The sequence below is a fragment of the Aspergillus oryzae genome, chromosome 5 (assembly GCF_000184455.2).
Source record: "Aspergillus oryzae RIB40 DNA, chromosome 5".
Lineage (NCBI taxonomy): Eukaryota > Fungi > Ascomycota > Eurotiomycetes > Eurotiales > Aspergillaceae > Aspergillus > Aspergillus oryzae.
The window spans coordinates 4,472,023-4,489,417 of record NC_036439.1 but is presented as its reverse complement, the minus strand read 5'-3'; the positions used below and the strand labels follow the sequence as shown (position 1 = coordinate 4,489,417).

Sequence of the window (17,395 nt, the reverse complement as noted above, 5' to 3'; positions counted from 1 at the left end):
CAAGGAGTGAAGAACACACAGCTAGTCAGTAAAAGGTAAGTCGAAACAAGGACCGGTACTTTGTCGGCTAGTTTGGGCCTTGTCGACCCTGGACATCTCTCGCCAAAGCTGTCCCGTCAGTGCTTCTTGATCGGCAATACCTGCAGCAGTACTACGCCGTCGAGCGCGATCTTGCTGCTGTTGACTCTCCGTAAGCGTCGAGTCTGGTGTCGAGGGCGACGGAGATTCCTCCAGCATCTGTTGCTGTTGTTGTTCTGATAGCGCCGCGGCAACGCGTTCCTTCCACGTCTTCTCTTCTGTCTCCTTCGCAATGACGGCATAGTGCGCCCGCCGGTATACACCGATAGAGCTTAATGTTAGTCCGATCACTTCATACGCGAATAGAACTGGCAACGCGTAATCGAGTTGCGGGTTGCAGCCATCGGACCAGATATCCACCAGCACCTGGAAGATGCTGTGTGCTGGTAACGCATACCCCCACTGATAGAATCCTGGGGCCAGTTCAAATGGGAGGAGTATCGATGTGACATTTAAGACTACCCACGAGATAAGCGCCATCGGCACGGCTGGTGGTGGGAGCCAGACCGTGAAGACATCGAGGACGAGAAAGTTGGAGTGGGCAAACAGCCACAAGGCCATCCAGGTCAAGGCGAACTGTCCACCGTTGACATGCCACCCATGACGAAACGCCCAGATGGCGCCAGTCGTACATAGTGATCCAGACAGCGTGTATAGCCCCGATATGAGCTGGCGGACGGTGGCAATCCGAGGCGCTGCGATGGAGACATAGAGCTGAAATTGCTGATATAGGCCATTGATGTAACCCAAGTAGAAGAATTCCTGAATCAGAATCAAAATAATAACCAAGGTATTGTAGACCAATCGGGAGCCTTGAGTGGTGGGCTGGATGTTAATTGAGGCCAACGTCCAGGGGTTGGTAAGCGCCGCGATGGCAGCGGGATCGGTGCTATTCAGATCCCCAAGCGCCTGCATGCCATTTATTTTGAAGTAGGCGACTCGCGCAGCTTCCGACAGTGTTTGCATATTGGTCGAAATGGCGGAATCCACCACGGTGGAGTAACGCGCTTCATTCCAGACTAGAGTGAGAACGTCACTGTTGTTATACGAGGCTGCCGCAGAACCTCCTCCGAATGCGGCAGCCAAGCGAATCGAGGCATCCGCCGACGTGTATAACCCGCCCCAATAGTCAATATTACAGACGGCAGATCTCACGGTGCTCGGCTGAGGATATGCCGACACCGACTGTTCGCTCAACGTGGGGAACCCGGGGCCCTTTAGCTGCTCATACGCGGTGCGAATCGCGCTTCCCACAGCTCCTCCATCGTAATCGACATAGACGACGTGTAGGTTATGAATATGCGTGGTCTGCTGGAAAAGGGAGCCGAACAAGTAACAGAAGAGACCGAGAAAGAGGAGCTGTAGTACTATGAAGTTGAGACCTGCTGCTTTGAGCAATCCCCATCGACGCCGGCGGACAGCAGGGTCATGGATGCTGGGGTGTGGTTGATGTCGCGCTTTGGGGTAGAAATGCATCGGAGATGGTGAAGCCAGAGGGAGTCTTACAAGGTAGATTGGGATGAACGCTACGCGCAAGGGGCTTTCACGTAATAAGTCCAATGCGGTCTGGGCCCGTTCTTCCAGCGTGGTATATCCTACTCTGGAACCCACGACTTATATATCTCTGAAGCGTGAGGGTTTCGGTTGAGGCCGATCGCGGCGTCTCAATCACATCCTCACGTGACGCGGGATACGAGAGGATTTCCTGTGTTTACATGACATGGAGACAATCTCCGTTACAGGATCGTCCTGGTTGGACCATGCGAAAGGTTCTATAGATCTGCTAAGCTTCTCGTCAGCATGAGATAATTCTTATCTGGACGATCGTCGTTCCCGATCCACTGGTCGGTCAGGTGACTCTGCGTCTGGCTGAGTCAGCGGTGGGTGCCCGGACTTGACTTCCTGTAGATTCAGGCACTCCCCACTACTTCCCCGTTCTCAAAGAAACGTCGGCGCCAACAATGAAGATGCGCCTCACACACGTCCTGATTTGCGCATCGGACACAACCTTGACAACTGACGCTTCACTGTTGCACATGTGATGTCCTTGTTGACCGGCTCTGCGGATGTGCGCTCGGAGGTAACGTCGACCTTCTCTTTAAAGACAGCAGCTCCACTGAGTCTACTCCAAGTCTCCAAATTATTTCTCCGAATCCCTGCACTAAGATTAGACCATGATGAATAGGCCTCAGTCCCCTCCGCCCTCGCCGGACCTAACAATGATCTCCTCCTTCCCATCGCAAGTCCCGGAATACAAAGTCCTCGTGAGGATGAACGGGAGCCATTCCTCCACGAGCTCAACCCCACGCAGCCGAATGTTGTCGCAAGAATACTCGAGCGTCTAACCGACAGATGGCTGCAGACACGGCAATTCATCACGTCGGAGGAAGGGATCGGGGTCTTGAAATGTGGTCTGGCATACCTCCTCGGCTCCCTGGCCACGTTCATCCCAATGATTGCGGCATTGCTAGGTCCTCAGGAAGGAAAGCATATCGTCGCCACCATCACGGTCTATTTCCACCCTGCGAGGTCAAAAGGGAGCATGTATAAAGCCCTGATATGCGCCGCCCTCGCATTTCTCTACGCCGCATTCATCTCGCTCACCAGCATGTACGTTACCATATACTTCCACCAGCGGCGCATGATCGAACTGGGCCATGCCCTGGTTTTGATCGTTTTTGTCGGCCTTGGGTTCGGGTTTCTTGCGTGGACAAAACAGAAGATGAGCGACCCACTAGTCAATGTGGCCTGCTCACTCGCATCGCTTGCACTGATTGTTGTTCTCACCAAAGAAGGGGCTATTCAGCGGGGCAGTGTCTCACTCGCAAAAGTGTCGCAGGTCCTGAAGATGCTCCTCATGGGGATTGGTGCGGTGATGACCGTGTCGTTTCTGGTCTTCCCGGTCTCGGCGCAGAAGAAACTTCGTTCGAATCTGGCTGTTGCCACCAGGTCAATGGCGATCATGCAGTCAACAATCACGGAGGGGTTCCTTCGAAGGACACAGGACGATTTCCAGGGGTTCGACTATACCGGCGCGTCTACGCGTCTGAAGAAGGCCCACGGGGAGCTAGACAAGCTGTTATATGAGACGAAGCTGGAGCAGTACGTAGCAGGCTGGGAGAGAGCACACTTTCATGAGGAAAGGCTTGTTCAGTGGGCACATGGCATCGTGCATACTACGGGCGCTTTACACAGCTCGGCACTTTTAGCTTTTGAGACGCTCAAGCGACCCAAGTTCGCCGACCATCCTCTTGATGGTCCAAATGCGGATGCCTCCATGGCTACTCGGTACGAAGAACGAAGTGCGATATTTGCCGCTGATGTTCCCATACTTCAAGCGGTGGACCTGGGAATGTTGGAAACGAATGCGTCTGGCAACGGTCAACCCGTCTCAGGACAGTTGGACCGAGTTAGCGACGGGCTGGTCCCGGAGAGCTCACTAGTCACGGAGCTTTTTGATTCCTTTGTTGACCGACTAGGTCCATCTATGGTACTTGGCCCTTGTCTACCGAGATTTATACTTAGAGATTTCTTTCCTTACTAACCTATAACAGCGGTCGTTAACTCTCACGTTAATGAATATATCCGCGGAAATCTCTTTGGGACTATCGTTGGACAACAGAGTCGCTATGAGCCCCGGCTCCCCTGCCATCCTAACCCAAGCCATCGAAGAATATCGCGAGGCCCAGAAGGAAGCATTCGGCCGGATTTACCGAGAGAAATGCGATATGTCGATTGACAAATTCGAAAAGGAAGCGTACTTCAAAGAGTTAGCCGCCATCTGTGCGCATTTCAGCTACTCGTTACTGAAGTACGGGGAACAGTTGGGAGAGTTGCTGACAATTCTCACGGCCTTCCAAGTTGCAACCGCTGGGTACCACAGAAAGAAGTCATGGAGTTGGATAAAGTTCTGGCGGCGAGACCCTTCTAGGAGCCAGTATCTGGACCGTTCGAATGCTCGTGAGTACCATAACTGGGGCCTAGATTGACTACGCATATTTACGAATACGAACCAGGACTAGATCCCCGACCTTCCCTGACTGAAGTAGCTCCAGGCTATCACACGGAGCTGCCCGGAGCGTCCAGCTTTGAAAGACCTTCCCGACTACAACCATTCAGAGATACGATCAGCCGTCATATCTGGAGAACATTGAACTTTTTCCAAAAAGACGAAACCATATTCGCCTTCAAGGTTGGTGTTGGCGCGGCCCTCTTTGCCTTGCCTTCATTTCTTTCTTTCACACGGCCTATGTACCTTTACTGGAAGGGGGAATGGGGCCTGGTCTCGTACATGTTAGTTTGTTCGATGACCATCGGTGCGTCGAACACTACTGGGTATGCTAGATTCCTGGGGACGTGTATCGGAGCACTCTGTTCTATCCTCGTCTGGTCGATCGCGGGCAGCAATGCCTTTGGGCTGGCATTTCTCGGGTTCGTCATGGCCATATGTACCTTCTACATCAGTCTGCTCAAAGGCCAGGGCCCGCTGGGTCGATTTATCATGTTGACTTACAATCTTTCCGTGCTCTATTCTTTCTCGCTATCCCAGAGTAGCGCTGACGAGGATCCTGACGAGAGAAGCGGTAACAATCCGGATATAACGAAAATTACCCTTCACCGAGTTGCGGCGGTGCTCTTGGGCTGTATTTGGGGGATTATTGTCACGCGGGGCGTTTGGCCGATTCGTGCACGCAAGAAGCTCAAGAGTACGTTGAAGCTGGTTTGGCTCCGGCTAGGTCGCATTTGGGAATCAGATCCTTTGGCGAGGCGCATTACGAACCCGGGCGTTGCTGCTTTGTATATGACGCCGGAGGACCGACGCACAATGCAGAGTCTGTTATCGGATCTCGAGACTCTTCGGGTTGCAGCCCGCTACGAAATTGAACTGAACGCCCCCTTTCCCGACACCGCATATGGCAAGATCATTCAACACACGCAATCCATCGTCGATGATCTCCATGCTCTAGATCTGCAGCTGCAAGGTATTCCTCCTTCAGAGCAGCAACTGTCGTTGCTACGATACACGTCTCGAGAGAGACAAAATTTGGCTGGGCAGATAAGCCACCTCTTAGGAGGTAAGTTCTCCCTATGGTCCAGTGGACGATGTAGTGGACGAGGCAGTATTAACACCGAGTTTCAGCCATCGCTTCATCAATCGCATATGCATGTCCGCCGAACCATGTCGACCTTTCCAAAGCGAAGCATTCACGGGACCGGTTCCTGGCCACTATTTTCATGTATCGCAGTGGGGATGAAACCTCTTCCTCGGCGCTGGAGGAGACTTACAGCCTCTTGTATGGCTATGGTAAGTTCTCGCGCCGCCCACTTGCCATCGATCGTGTTGCTGACGTGGGCTCTAGTCCTTGTAATTGATCAGATCATTGGCAAGATGGCGGAGATTCTGGTCAATGTCCGCCGCTTGTCCACTGGCGTAGAGCAAGATGTAGTGAATTAGAGACTTACCATGTACATACCATACCATAGCTGTATCGAAATCAAGCAGTAGCCGGCAATTGATTGTTGGCGAATTCCCGATGATTCATTTCGGCAATCCGGGTCCCATGTTGATGGGAGTTCACTGAGTTGAGCTCTCCACCATCTCGATCTTTCTCCACTAACACCTTCACTCAAAACCACCTAGCGGCTTGAGATCTCAGCTGTAAGTTCAGCCACATTCTCAGCTGAACCCGCTGATTAGGCCTAGAAAATCCCTCTCATCCCGCTCCCTCATCCATCCTTCCTCCCACAATCGATGTAGCAACTCACAAGTCCAAAATCCCCCATACTTCGAAAAGGTCGGTTCAAGTGATCCATGCGTATGTCTATTCAGGGCCTCTGTCTGCTGTACCAGCTGAGACTGAGACTCACACTCCCCTGCCAGCGGCGTGGTATACGATGACAGGTGCGGGGAATGCGACGACGAACTTGGTGATCTGTGCCAGGCTTTAAGGACAATTCCGCCTGTGAGTCTCACTGAGGGCAAAAGAGTGTCCTTTAAAATCTTCGGCAAGAGACTGCAAACGAGATTTACGATTGCAGAAACATATCCCTAGGGCTTCAGTTGTCGACGGTGCTCTCATTTTTCTAACTGGATCGGGTAATGAAAGTCAAGGGCAGCTTCGGGTCAGCCGCCCGTCGGCGCATCGGATGATTTCCCGAGGCCTGCGATCCACACAGTCAATGCTAGAATACAACTGCGAGAGCCGCATGGATAATAAGGTCATTCAAATTAAATATCCCCAGCATCCCCTCCATTAGCTGTTATGGTTGAATACTTTATCTTTTGCACGAATCCCTGAAACGTGTTATTCGCCCTCATGTTGGACGTTCTTGTGATTGGAGCTGGCTTTAGCGGCCTCCAGGCAGCCTACTCGGCTCAGCAAGCTGGTCTCTCGACTGCCGTGGTTGAAGCCCGGGATCGGGTTGGGGGAAAGATCTGGAGCGTGCCACTTGCTTCAGGCCGTGGCTACGCTGAGCTTGGCGGAGCATGGATCAACAACAGCCTCCAACCCCGTGTCTGGAAGTATGTAGAAAGATTTGGCCTGGAGGTTGTAACACAGCGGTTGGAAGGAACGGCCGTCATGCAAGAAACTCAAGACAGTCGACTTGAATTTCCATTTGGCGTTTCGCCCGATGTGAGTCACAATCTATTCCCCGTTGCGCCTATGTGGATGGTTTGCCCTAACCGGTCGATGCAGTGGTCTGAGGCGGAGAAAAACAACTTGGCATATATCCGCGATCACATCCAAGCGGAATCTTTGAAACCTGGCTTGCCAAGTGCACAGGATGACAATGTTAGTTTGGATCAGTATGTCCGCAATCTCGGTGCCTTGCCCAAGGTTGCCAACATGGTGAATCTCTGGGCACGGGTCATGCATGGCGTAGAGTCCACCGAAGAGTCGGCAGCCTGGTTTATCGACTACTGCTGTCGCAATAAGGGCCTTCTAGCTATCAGAGCGGATGATTCCACTGGCGGACAATATATGAGATTCAAAGACGGTACGGCTTACCGAATTAGTTGAATGCAGCGATATGACTAACGGAACTCATAGGAGCACAGTCAATTGCCGAGGGAATTGCTCGCTTGGTGGGAGCGCAGAATATTCACCTAGGATCACCAGTTGCTTCGGTCAACGAGCACGGCTCACATGTCAGCGTCGTCACCCGTGATGGAAGAACGTTCAATGCCAGGAAGTGTATCTTGTCGATCCCCAGTACCATGTACAAGGAACTGAGCATCACCCCTGGTTTGCCCCAGCCTGTTCAGGAGGTCACCGACGGGACCGTCCTCGGTGACTATAACAAGGCTATCGTTTGTTATGATAGGCCATGGTGGCGTAGCGAGGGATTCAACGGTTACTTCGCGAGCTACGCAGGTCCCGTTATACTGGCAAGAGACACCAGTGTTGATGAACGAAACCACTTCTCCTTGACATGCTTCGTCAATGGTCAGCCAGGGCGTGATTGGAGCAAGTTGTGTCCCCATGAACGTCGCGCAGTGGTCATAAAGCAGATAGCAAAGATCTTCAAAGCCGATGCCAACTCGGAAGCCTTCCGGCCAATTGAAGTCTTTGATCAGGTCTGGAAGCACGAGGAATTTAGCAGAGGCGCCTTGGCTCCTATCCATGCGCTTGGGCATCTCACCAAGTACGCATCTGTGTATGGTAAACCAGTCGGCAATCTTCACTTCGTGGGGACAGAATATAGCACAGAATGGAAAGGATACATGGAGGGAGCGCTTTGCTCGGGAGAAAGGGGGGCTCGTGAGGTCGTGGAAGCCGTGAAGAAAGTACCATCAAAATTATGATGAGTGCTTTCAATCCATCGTTCCGCTTGAATTGTGTTCTTATTCATATTAGCGCTGTCCTACTCTAGCAGAGGAGAAATAATTGCACCTGACATCTTCATGGACCTCTTCTGCGGAGCGGTTTTTTGGCCCATATGAATCTCTCGACGTAGATGTGATTTGAATCGTCACGTAATCTTCCAGCCAAAAAAGGACGCGACATGATGAGGCGAGCACAGAGGAATAGTCACGTACGGCAAGCATAAAGTCTGGATAGTGTCTTGTACACTAATTGACACTCTCGATGTGTCCTCTATTGCGATTACCCTGGACCGAAGGTTTCCCCAATCCATTTCGGCTCAGTTCCAATGACATAAAGACCGGAACACCGACAGTGTAACTTGATAATGTTTTATTTTATCTATTCGTTTTCTTCCGTACTAATATACATTGCTGACAGGATCGGAGGTATGGGGAAGCGCTTTACGGAAGAGGATGAACACCAAATCGAAGTAAAGGGGGAACTCTACCAGGCTACGATTTATCCCTAATGATCAACCTAGAAAGAAGCTAGATCAAGGGTTAGAGAGATTGAGACGATAGCAGTGTTGCCCAAGTTTGTGGGTAACAAATATACTTGGATACATTTGATTCTATGTACGGCTTGTCTATCTTCTCTGGTGTACAATATAATGACAGGCTTCTATATCTAATCATGCACCTCGATAAGCTCCTCGAGCATAGAATCCAAGAACTCCTTCTGCTCAACTAGAAACTTCCTGACCTTAGGGAGATCAAATGGGTGATTTGCAATCTGACGGCGTCGCTCCTCCTTCAACATAAGTCGAAGACGCTCCTCTAGGAGTTCCAGCCTGTAGTCTGTATACTGACTGTACAACGTACTTAGATCACTGATTCCACGTACACCAGTGAGCACAGTCTCATCTTTAATTATAGGCGATCTGGGTCGGAACGAAGTGACCATACTAATCCGCTCACGGCCACCGACGGCTTTGAGCGCTTGATGCTCAATGTATCGCCCTTGTAGCACCATAGCAGTTCCCTATTGTAACAGTCAAACCTTAATTCTAGCTCTCTAAAATAGACCTGCGGGGCATACCATTGCTGGACCGCGAACTTTCATGATGTGGCCGTCGGGTCTCCGAAGGGCAGTCTCTCCGCCAACCATGCCATTGCAGTCCGATAGCATCGTCACGCACACAAAGGGAAAGCTATCGTAATGCCAGGCAACAGCAGATGTTCCGTCCTCGCTATCTGTAGTTCTATTCCACGTAGCAGTAGTACCATCACCAAACGAGATGTTCACATTGCCGATCTCCTTCATCGTATAAATCCTTCTTGGGGGGTCGTAGTTCAGGTGGACTTTCGGATCAAAGGCTTCCTTTCTCACCATTCGTGCTTCATCAATCATAGATTGAGGGAGCTGGTTGGTCGGGCGTGTTGCCTTTTTAGTAGCTGGCCCAACCACTCTTGGTGGTGTCGTAGGGACATTAGTTGCTGCTGGGGCCATGGTGTGATGGAGTAGGGCACACCGAATGCTGCAGGGCTCGAAACTTGGTGACTCTGATGTTGCTCAGGCTTGAGACTCTGGGGAATAGTTATGACCTGCGTGATAGAAGTAAGCTATATATAACCATTTGAGCCCAGCAAGATCTATCCCGCAAAGGGCGTCGCCAACATTACTGAGGTTTTGGCTACTTTCGGCTTTCCCGATGAGGCTATTATATTCTATGAGTGGTTTTCTGTATAGGATACCGTCGGCCACAAATGCCGACCTTACTGGACAGATTTCCCCGGACCCTCCGCGTGCCAACCGACGTCCCACCGGCAATTGCTCCGATGGCACCCTGTCGAAAGATATCCAAGACATCTCTATACGGCGGGTCTGGCTAAAGGTACCATGCTCTGATATCTTGAGAATTATAGACGGACAAGATAGCAACAGTTACATTTATTCGATCACTTTCACAGTATAGACGCGTCTTTCTATGATTGTATAAAGCGCTTACCTCGACAATTATGGCACATAGTTATTCATTTGACCCACGTCTTACATCACTCGGGGATAACAATCCGGGAGAAGTGCACTTAATGAAATCTAAACGATATATGCGGTACTTCATATAAAAGCCCAGTTAATATGAGACCAAACACGTTTCCATACCAACTAAATTTTGATCGCAACCCCAAAGGTCCGTGGTTCTGTAGCTATGAGAGGAATTTGACCCTTCTGTAAAAGGACTATGCCAGTGAGTGAATTACCATAATTGTATTCTATGCGCTGTCTATAAAGTCCTAGGTCTTTCTGCTTCGATATCCGCTGTCTCAGGACATAGAACAAGTCCACACTTGAGGGCAAATGTGTAGTAGTAATACGTCCCTATCTACGCGGTCTTCTTCCATTGGCTCCAAGCACCTATCAAACTACTCATGGTACCGGCCAGGCCAACAAGACCGTCGTTGAACGCAGCACAACCCAAGCTTTTTCCAGGAACGGTCAAGTCACACAGGTCCGAGATGAGCTGAATCCAGGCATCCGATCGCTCCCTGCAAGTAGACCGATTAGCACTCTGCACGGCATGTAAAATATATAAAGATCTAACATACTTAGCACATTTATTCTCGTCCGAATATCGCTCCCTCTCCGCGGGTTTCGCTCTCTTCTTCGGCTGTGTGTGCACCAAGATATAGAGACACGCCATGATGCTGAAAATCAATCCCGCAGCCCAGCATTTATCCGCTAGTATATCTAGACGTTCAGCCGACGGCAACTCGTGGATACCGATAGCCTTGATTGAAGTGATGTTATCAAAGACCAGGTATCCAGCGAAACCGAGTTGCCCTCCGATAGCCAGGTATTTCAACACCGGCTCACTAGAGTTCTTCTGGCTCATGAGACGGGCGACGGTCTGGAGGTTTCCTAAGAAGTTGCCGATACGTAGGATCCTGCGCGTGGTACCCAGCTGCTTCCGGAGGGCATGGTAAGGATCGATCGCCGACCGTTTGTAATTTCTGCGGTGTAGGTGCCAAATGTAGAATTGTGAGAAGTACTGTGCCGTACGCAGAAGCTTGTCTCGGCCGACTAGGGTTGGTAGAAGTTATTCGGGTTGTTTCGAATATACACGATAGGATGGTATCGGAGAAGGTGTAGCTCACGTACCGGTTGTCGCGACAAAGCGCAGAGAGTGCGCCAGTGTAGTGTGGCAGTCCAGTGTGTTTGCGACCATTATCTCTATCGTCGATCACCGTTGTTCGCAATGACTGCAGATCGGGCAGTCCAATTTTGTCGCGCAAACGTCCACCACATGCACCCATCACGGGATCACAGGTACTGTATAAATGATGAGGAAAGACCGGCGAGAATTGAGAAAGGTCTGGTGCTGCGACAACGAAAATAATCCGCCGCACATCTCATTCCAAATCGGCTGGATTTATCGCTGACGATTCCGAGATTTGGAACAGAAGGTCCTTCGGCGGTTATCGCGTCCGCCATCATCATCTACTGTGGATAGAAGGCGCTGACCTAGTATATCGGGTCGACCGTGACGTTCTTTTCTTGATCCCAAGTCAAACCAGCTTGTCGAAGGCAGTACACTATAGAAGCTATCGATCCAGATAGTCGGCGAGCCCGAGTATAAGACCGGGAGCCCTTCCGAAAGGGACCCGCTGGTCCACTTCAGCATCGGCAACTCACTTGTTTTCGTCAACGACGGGCATTTTCTACACAGAATGATCCTTGACGGTCTAGAATCTCTCTGATATAACTATTTTGCTACTCTACCTTCTAATTTATCGAGATCTCTCGAAGCCGAGGCTTTGTTACCCCTCGATTCCCCAAGTCGTAGACCTCAATTACTCACTTTAAGTCATATATATCGCGACCGCACCACACACAATTTTTGCTTTTTGTTTTTTTCTTGTTCCAGAGAGTATTAGCGACCTTTAATGTTTCAGCTGATAATCCCAGTACTATCAAAGGCCGTAATATCTTCCTTGTTTATCATATATTGTTATGAATAACCCAAGCGTCGAGAGAGACGGCCAGGAGATGCACGTGAGGCAGCTTTGCCCTGGAAAGGCAAGTGTGAACGCACGAATGAAAGACTCCAGTTCCATGTTTTTTTCGTGGCGATGACGGAGATTGACCACTCACGTGGGGCGACTGAAAGGGGAAAAGTGTTCCCGGTGTGCGGGGTGTGCTTTTATTATGATAAAACTACCAAATACTTGTGCCAAGTGAGTGACGGTGTCGTTCCGGCGAACCCAGAGCTTCTGGCCTGCCAGCTCATCCACCCCTTATCTGGACAGCAGGGATGCAAGTACAGAGTCATAAGCCGAGACGAACTGCAATTGCGTAAGGTAGTCCCTTTATCTGGTACTGGAAAAGGCGCTGTGTGGCTAAGAAATGTGACAGGTGTATCGCTTGTCGCCAGAGCAAGGTAAAATGCTCTGGCGATGAACCCTGCGCCAACTGTATCCGACGATCACTCACCTGTCAGTTTTCAGAGGCAAATAGCAAAGTGCTCGTGTCTGAGAGGTTCGTCGTTTGCCAAGCCCCCGTCGGGTGGGCAAGAGGTAACGGGACGAGGGACTAGGTATCTTCGTGATTTGCAGAAGCAGGCCTACAACTGGCAACGTGCTTCAGGCGTCAAACGCTCGTGGGACTCGGCATTTAAGATTGGGGATGAGGTCGACGAGGAGAGCACCGTCCATGATGACCAGGTCGCAGCAGAGGTTGTAGACCCACAATCCCGGGGGTCGTCAGCATCACAGGGGAGCGAGTTTACATGCAACATTTGGACAAGCCCTTTTACATTACCCTCAACCGTCATTAAGGACCCGCATAAGGAACAGCGAAACTGGAGTTCGTCGGCCATCCATGTGTATGATGTTACCCAAGCTGACACAGGGAACAGTTTGGCTAGCCCCGACCTCGGCATGGTCCCTCACAGCTCGACTGATGGTCATGATGACCGAGAAGCTTGATTTGAGTTCGACACACAATATTCCGAAGTTCTACCTGGACGGGGATATCTATCCGTTGGCTTGGGACCGCGCTACCGCTAGCGAGCCGTTTGATACCAGTGGTTTGCCTTCGGTTGATTATGCCTTATATCTTTTCAACATTGTCAAGTTTCACCTGGGGCAGATGTACCGATTCTTTGATGAAGATACCTTTGTTTCCCAAATGCATGAATTCTATGCAAGTGACGCGGCGGAGAAGGCCAGCAAACCCCGTTTCTGGTTCGTACAATTTCTCTTGGTCCTAGCGCTCGGAAATGCGTTCGTGTCACGACCTCGAAACCAATCTAGCCCGCCCGGCGCGAAGTTCTTCGCGCGTGCTATGTCCATCATGCCCAACCACACCTCTACAGGAAAGGATAGTCTGCTGGCCATCGAGGCCTTGGCTCTGGCCGGGCTATATCTGTATGCAATAGACCACAGAGAGGCAGCTCACGTACAAGTAAGGATGGGTGATCGGCGAGATGTTCCTTGCTAACCCACGCGCTCTCTTTCATAGGTTGGTCATGCGGTACGTATAGCACACATGGAGGGCCTACACACCCAGCTTCCTGAACAGGAACTTGGCACAGCGACGGTAACCCGATGCCGAAACCTTTGGTGGTCCTTGTACACCATGGACAGACACGTATCATCCTCGCTGGGATTGCCGATGACGACCAAGGACAGCGACATTAGCACCTTGATCAATACCCCGAGCATGGGCTTTCATGACATCACATTTAGCCTTCAGGTGAGGCTATCGCAAATGCTGTCTTTTATCTTGAGTAGTGAGTGCGCATTTGCACCTATGTTGTGCAACATTTCATCTCTGACGTGCTTGCATATAGCCATCTACAAGACCGAGAAGACCCAGCTTGGGAGGTTTCTCGAGATTACGAGAAATATTCTGCACGCCATGGCTAAGCATGCTGAGGAGATAGAGAAGATGATGCAGATTAGCTTCCAGAGTTCCATGGATAACGTGCCCCAGGAGATGCGTCATTTAATTTTACTATACCATCAGGTACTTGCTTTGGTGTCCTATCTCCCATGTATGGGAGCTGGTCATATATGCTAACCAATATCGTCCTAGTGCGTCATCGTCGCCACCAGGCCTCTGCTTCTGTCGGTCCTGAAGGAACGCCTAGAGAAGTTAGGCCGTGCAGAGGAAGACTGGCAAAAGTTTCTAGCTCTTCCCAAATCCTTGATATCCATTGGTATCAAGTCAGCCGAGAAGACGCTTCAAATATTGTCAGACGAGAATGGTCACTTGGGTACGTTATGATGTCGACACATTACCAGAGTAGACATGTTCAACTCACGAGGTGCTAGAGACCTTCCTCCCATTTGATCTCGAATTTACCTACGCAGCTGCTCTCCATCTGACCATGGCGAATACGCTCTACCCGCCTGGTACCAACGATGACACGTATAGTAAGTCCGCGCATTCAATCCTCGATGAGATGATCATGTGTGGGAATAAGGTGGCAGAGGTACGAAAGGATGAGTTGCGCTGTATCGAGGGGTTATTCCAGGAGTTCGCCAAGCGGGTACAGCAGGAAGGTCTACAAGTCCTCACTTTGTCTGGCCGGGGACTCGCAGAGGCTGGACCGGATGAGAATCCTAGTCAAGAATGCCGAGGACAAACGCCTGCCACAGAGCCTCCAACCTTCACAGAGTCCTCAGCCCAGTCACCTTCTATAAATCAGTCTCTCACGGCCAGCGTCAATCCCCTTGACAATGTTATCGGCATCTCTTCCTACGAATTCCTCTCTATCGTGGATCAAATTGGCGGTTCGGAAATGCCCTACGTCTTGAATGCAGGCCTGGACTGGATGGATGGCGGTGCTATCGCATATCCGTTTTGTTGAACTATACAAGGGAGTTCCAGCCATGCAATATTTAGAGTAATGGAAGAAAATACTGAGCCTGATTGCAGTGTCTCCATTGTTTCCCACGGAAATACACCCTTATTTCTGGCGGCCCGAACTGCAACCAGAGCCACTTGTATTTGTACTGTTTAATTCGACCAGTATACAACCTTCGTCACGCAGGATGAATTCCATCTATCTCTAATATCTTAAACTTAAATTACCTTACGCTATTCCTATGATGTATAGTTTATCCCACCAACGCGCGCCCGAGGGTGTCGATGAGTTGACCGCTTGCGCAACCATTATTTCGTCGCTTGAGGGTGCTTAGGTTACAGCATGAATCACACTCACCCATGCGTTGATTCAAACCCTCATCCGTCGGAAGCCCTTTGAGGTTGATCGTTCACCAGCCTCTAGACAACGTCACCTAGTCAAACCTAAGAAAAAGAGACAAACTGATGCGAGGCCCATGTCTATTGGTATCATTCGCAAGTCATCCCGTTTTGTCCTCGAGCAGACTAGCCCACCGTTATTCAATGTGCATCTTGGGGGTCTATTGTCCTAAGATTTCGCAGTTTCATACATCATCTTCGACCGCATATATGCTATGCATCACGTCTTTGTAGCGATGGAAATTGTTTAATTGTTCGTTCCTCTGTAGGTCTTTGGATCTCTATCTATTGCTTTTCAGCTTCAGTGATTCATAGCACGTTAATGGTCAGGCATATAGTGCGGTTAACCCCCTAGACAGAATGAGCACCCTTATGCTCCGAGCTCATCGCTGCCTCCATGATGAAAGGACTTCGTGCGCGGATTTGCTTCCCCCAGACAAACATCAAGGTTGGCGCAAGGGAGAGTACCAAGGAGATAAATGCCAATGTCGTGCTGGCCCATTGGAATCCAAGGTTAGTGTACATACTCATGGTCGCCAGAGGAAGCAAAGCCGAGAAAAGCTTCTCGCCTGTGGCGACAGCACCCATCGCACTGCCGGCGTACTTGCTATATGAGTCTACCACATAGTCCGAGACGCCTGCCACGACGATCACACTGCCGGCTCCCACCATGGCCAGGCCAATGGCCGGGGCTATCCAAGGGATATGGGCGAAGGAGGTCCAAGCATAGGTGAACATGCCACCCGCAATTCCAAACACGCCTCCAACCACCGCTAAATACACTCTGGCTTCCGGAATTGGAACACCCGGAGACTCAGTGTTGCGCGAAGCAGAACCAAAATAGAGCCTGGCGGAGAATAGGTTGATTAGCCATCCGATGATTTCTCCGATCACAATGGCCGCTTGTACATAACCCGCCTGGGTATTACTCCAGCCATACAAGTCCACAAAGACCTGCTCTGCGGACTGGGTGAAAAGGAACAGAGTGCCCACAGTGAAGGCGGACCAAAGTGTAGAAACTAGGACCACAGATTCTGTGCATACCAGTACCAGGGGTCTTGTCGAACTTTGAACGAAGCCACTGAAGGCCGAACCCGTCTGCCCCTCCATCTCCAGCAGAGTGAAGGCTGGTTTTCCCTGTTTCCTCAAGGCTTGAGCACGAGTAGCGAGTATGACAGCACCACGCGACTCTTTGAAGAGGAAGTAATACACCGGAAGCAGTGCACCAAACCAGATCAACTGGAGATATCCAATCCATCTCCATGTCAATCCTTTGAAGATCGCACCACCAATAACAGGACCCGTACTGCTGCCCGCTAAGTAGGAGAAGATGTACAAGCTCACGGGGATTGACCGTGATTTTTCCGTCTCCCAGATATTACCAATGACCGAGGCCGATGTATTAGCCAGAACCGCGACACTGCTGCCAGCGAAGAATCTTGTCACCACAAGAGTAGCGAAGTTCTGTGCCACGGCCTGGGGGACGAGAAAGCACATGAACACTACATGTGCTGATAGGAAGATCGGTCGGACACCGTGATCCTCCATCAAGGGAAGAATGAATAGTGAGGAACAGCATCCTCCCAACGCCCACGATGTCACAGGCCAGTAAGAGTGGGGAAACGCGTCGTCTGCGACATGAAACTCCTCGGTGATTGCAGCGTGGGCGGTTGTGATGATTGTACCGTTCATCATTGTAATGTATGTGGTGAATACGGCGAGGAGGGTCAACGTCCATTTTTGAGCAGGCGACCAGTTGTACGGATTAGCCGAGTCGTGTTCTCCATCCCATGTCACTGTGATAGGGTTCTCATCGGAGATCTGTTCATCTACTCCACTGCCATCAGTCCATGCCTATCTTTGGTTAATGGCGATGCTTACCTGAGTCGCTGCCATCTCGTGTTCTAGAGCGGCCTAAGGCATCTTGAAAGATGGATATCGGTGACATCGCTCACCGAGTTCTGGTGATTGTGATTGATACCGCGCAGCGCCTTTGGACGGGATTGAGTTTGACGCGACGAGAATAGGAATTGCGACTCCGGTGGAAGTTTTCGATAGTAGTGTCTGCGTAGAGTTATGTGTCTCCTGTTGCCATCTCCACTCCTCTTTATATCGAGAGTTGCAAGTGAGGGTTGTAGCGGAGCCCTTTGAGAACCAAGACCGAAACCCTTACTAGCAGTCGATCATCGCTAGTCTCGAGTATTAAGCGACTCCCCTTCTCCAGATATTGACCGGTTTTG

General features: G+C 50.6%; 8 protein-coding genes across 8 annotated transcripts; 4 read left to right on the top strand and 4 right to left on the bottom strand.

Annotated features, from left to right (window-relative positions):
- Positions 1-21: 21 nt before the first annotated feature.
- AO090113000188 (SNG1 family protein) lies at positions 22-1,554 on the bottom strand (the record flags this gene model as incomplete). The annotated part of the gene is made up of 1 exon (XM_001824311.3): positions 22-1,554. One exon carries the CDS (start codon positions 1,552-1,554, stop codon positions 22-24), a length of 1,533 nt encoding a protein of 510 aa, XP_001824363.1.
- A 743-nt stretch (positions 1,555-2,297) lies between these two features.
- Positions 2,298-5,533, top strand: AO090113000187 (FUSC family protein; the record flags this gene model as incomplete). The annotated part of the gene is made up of 6 exons (XM_023237860.1): positions 2,298-2,342; positions 2,390-3,568; positions 3,633-4,038; positions 4,095-5,153; positions 5,219-5,383; positions 5,439-5,533. 6 exons carry the CDS (start codon positions 2,298-2,300, stop codon positions 5,531-5,533), a joined length of 2,949 nt encoding a protein of 982 aa, XP_023092645.1.
- Positions 5,534-6,395: 862 nt separating this feature from the next.
- On the top strand, positions 6,396-7,885 carry AO090113000186 (flavin monoamine oxidase family protein; the record flags this gene model as incomplete). Its single annotated transcript, XM_001824309.1, has 3 exons — positions 6,396-6,713; positions 6,777-7,077; positions 7,131-7,885. The coding sequence occupies 3 exons, from the start codon at positions 6,396-6,398 to the stop codon at positions 7,883-7,885; spliced, it is 1,374 nt and encodes a 457-aa protein (XP_001824361.1).
- A 688-nt stretch (positions 7,886-8,573) lies between these two features.
- Positions 8,574-9,395, bottom strand: AO090113000185 (uncharacterized protein; the record flags this gene model as incomplete). The annotated part of the gene is made up of 2 exons (XM_001824308.1): positions 8,574-8,927; positions 8,985-9,395. 2 exons carry the CDS (start codon positions 9,393-9,395, stop codon positions 8,574-8,576), a joined length of 765 nt encoding a protein of 254 aa, XP_001824360.1.
- Positions 9,396-10,269: 874 nt separating this feature from the next.
- Positions 10,270-11,112, bottom strand: AO090113000184 (PEX11 family protein; the record flags this gene model as incomplete). Its single annotated transcript, XM_001824307.1, has 3 exons — positions 10,270-10,432; positions 10,493-10,967; positions 11,046-11,112. The coding sequence occupies 3 exons, from the start codon at positions 11,110-11,112 to the stop codon at positions 10,270-10,272; spliced, it is 705 nt and encodes a 234-aa protein (XP_001824359.1).
- A 1,228-nt stretch (positions 11,113-12,340) lies between these two features.
- Positions 12,341-12,871, top strand: AO090113000183 (uncharacterized protein; the record flags this gene model as incomplete). Its single annotated transcript, XM_023237859.1, has 1 exon — positions 12,341-12,871. The coding sequence occupies one exon, from the start codon at positions 12,341-12,343 to the stop codon at positions 12,869-12,871; it is 531 nt and encodes a 176-aa protein (XP_023092644.1).
- A 562-nt stretch (positions 12,872-13,433) lies between these two features.
- On the top strand, positions 13,434-14,760 carry AO090113000182 (fungal specific transcription factor domain-containing protein; the record flags this gene model as incomplete). Its single annotated transcript, XM_001824305.3, has 4 exons — positions 13,434-13,677; positions 13,738-13,913; positions 13,983-14,163; positions 14,222-14,760. The coding sequence occupies 4 exons, from the start codon at positions 13,434-13,436 to the stop codon at positions 14,758-14,760; spliced, it is 1,140 nt and encodes a 379-aa protein (XP_001824357.3).
- Positions 14,761-15,506: 746 nt separating this feature from the next.
- Positions 15,507-17,051, bottom strand: AO090113000181 (putative MFS multidrug transporter; the record flags this gene model as incomplete). The annotated part of the gene is made up of 2 exons (XM_023237858.1): positions 15,507-16,976; positions 17,037-17,051. 2 exons carry the CDS (start codon positions 17,049-17,051, stop codon positions 15,507-15,509), a joined length of 1,485 nt encoding a protein of 494 aa, XP_023092643.1.
- Between the last annotated feature and the right edge of the window lie 344 nt (positions 17,052-17,395).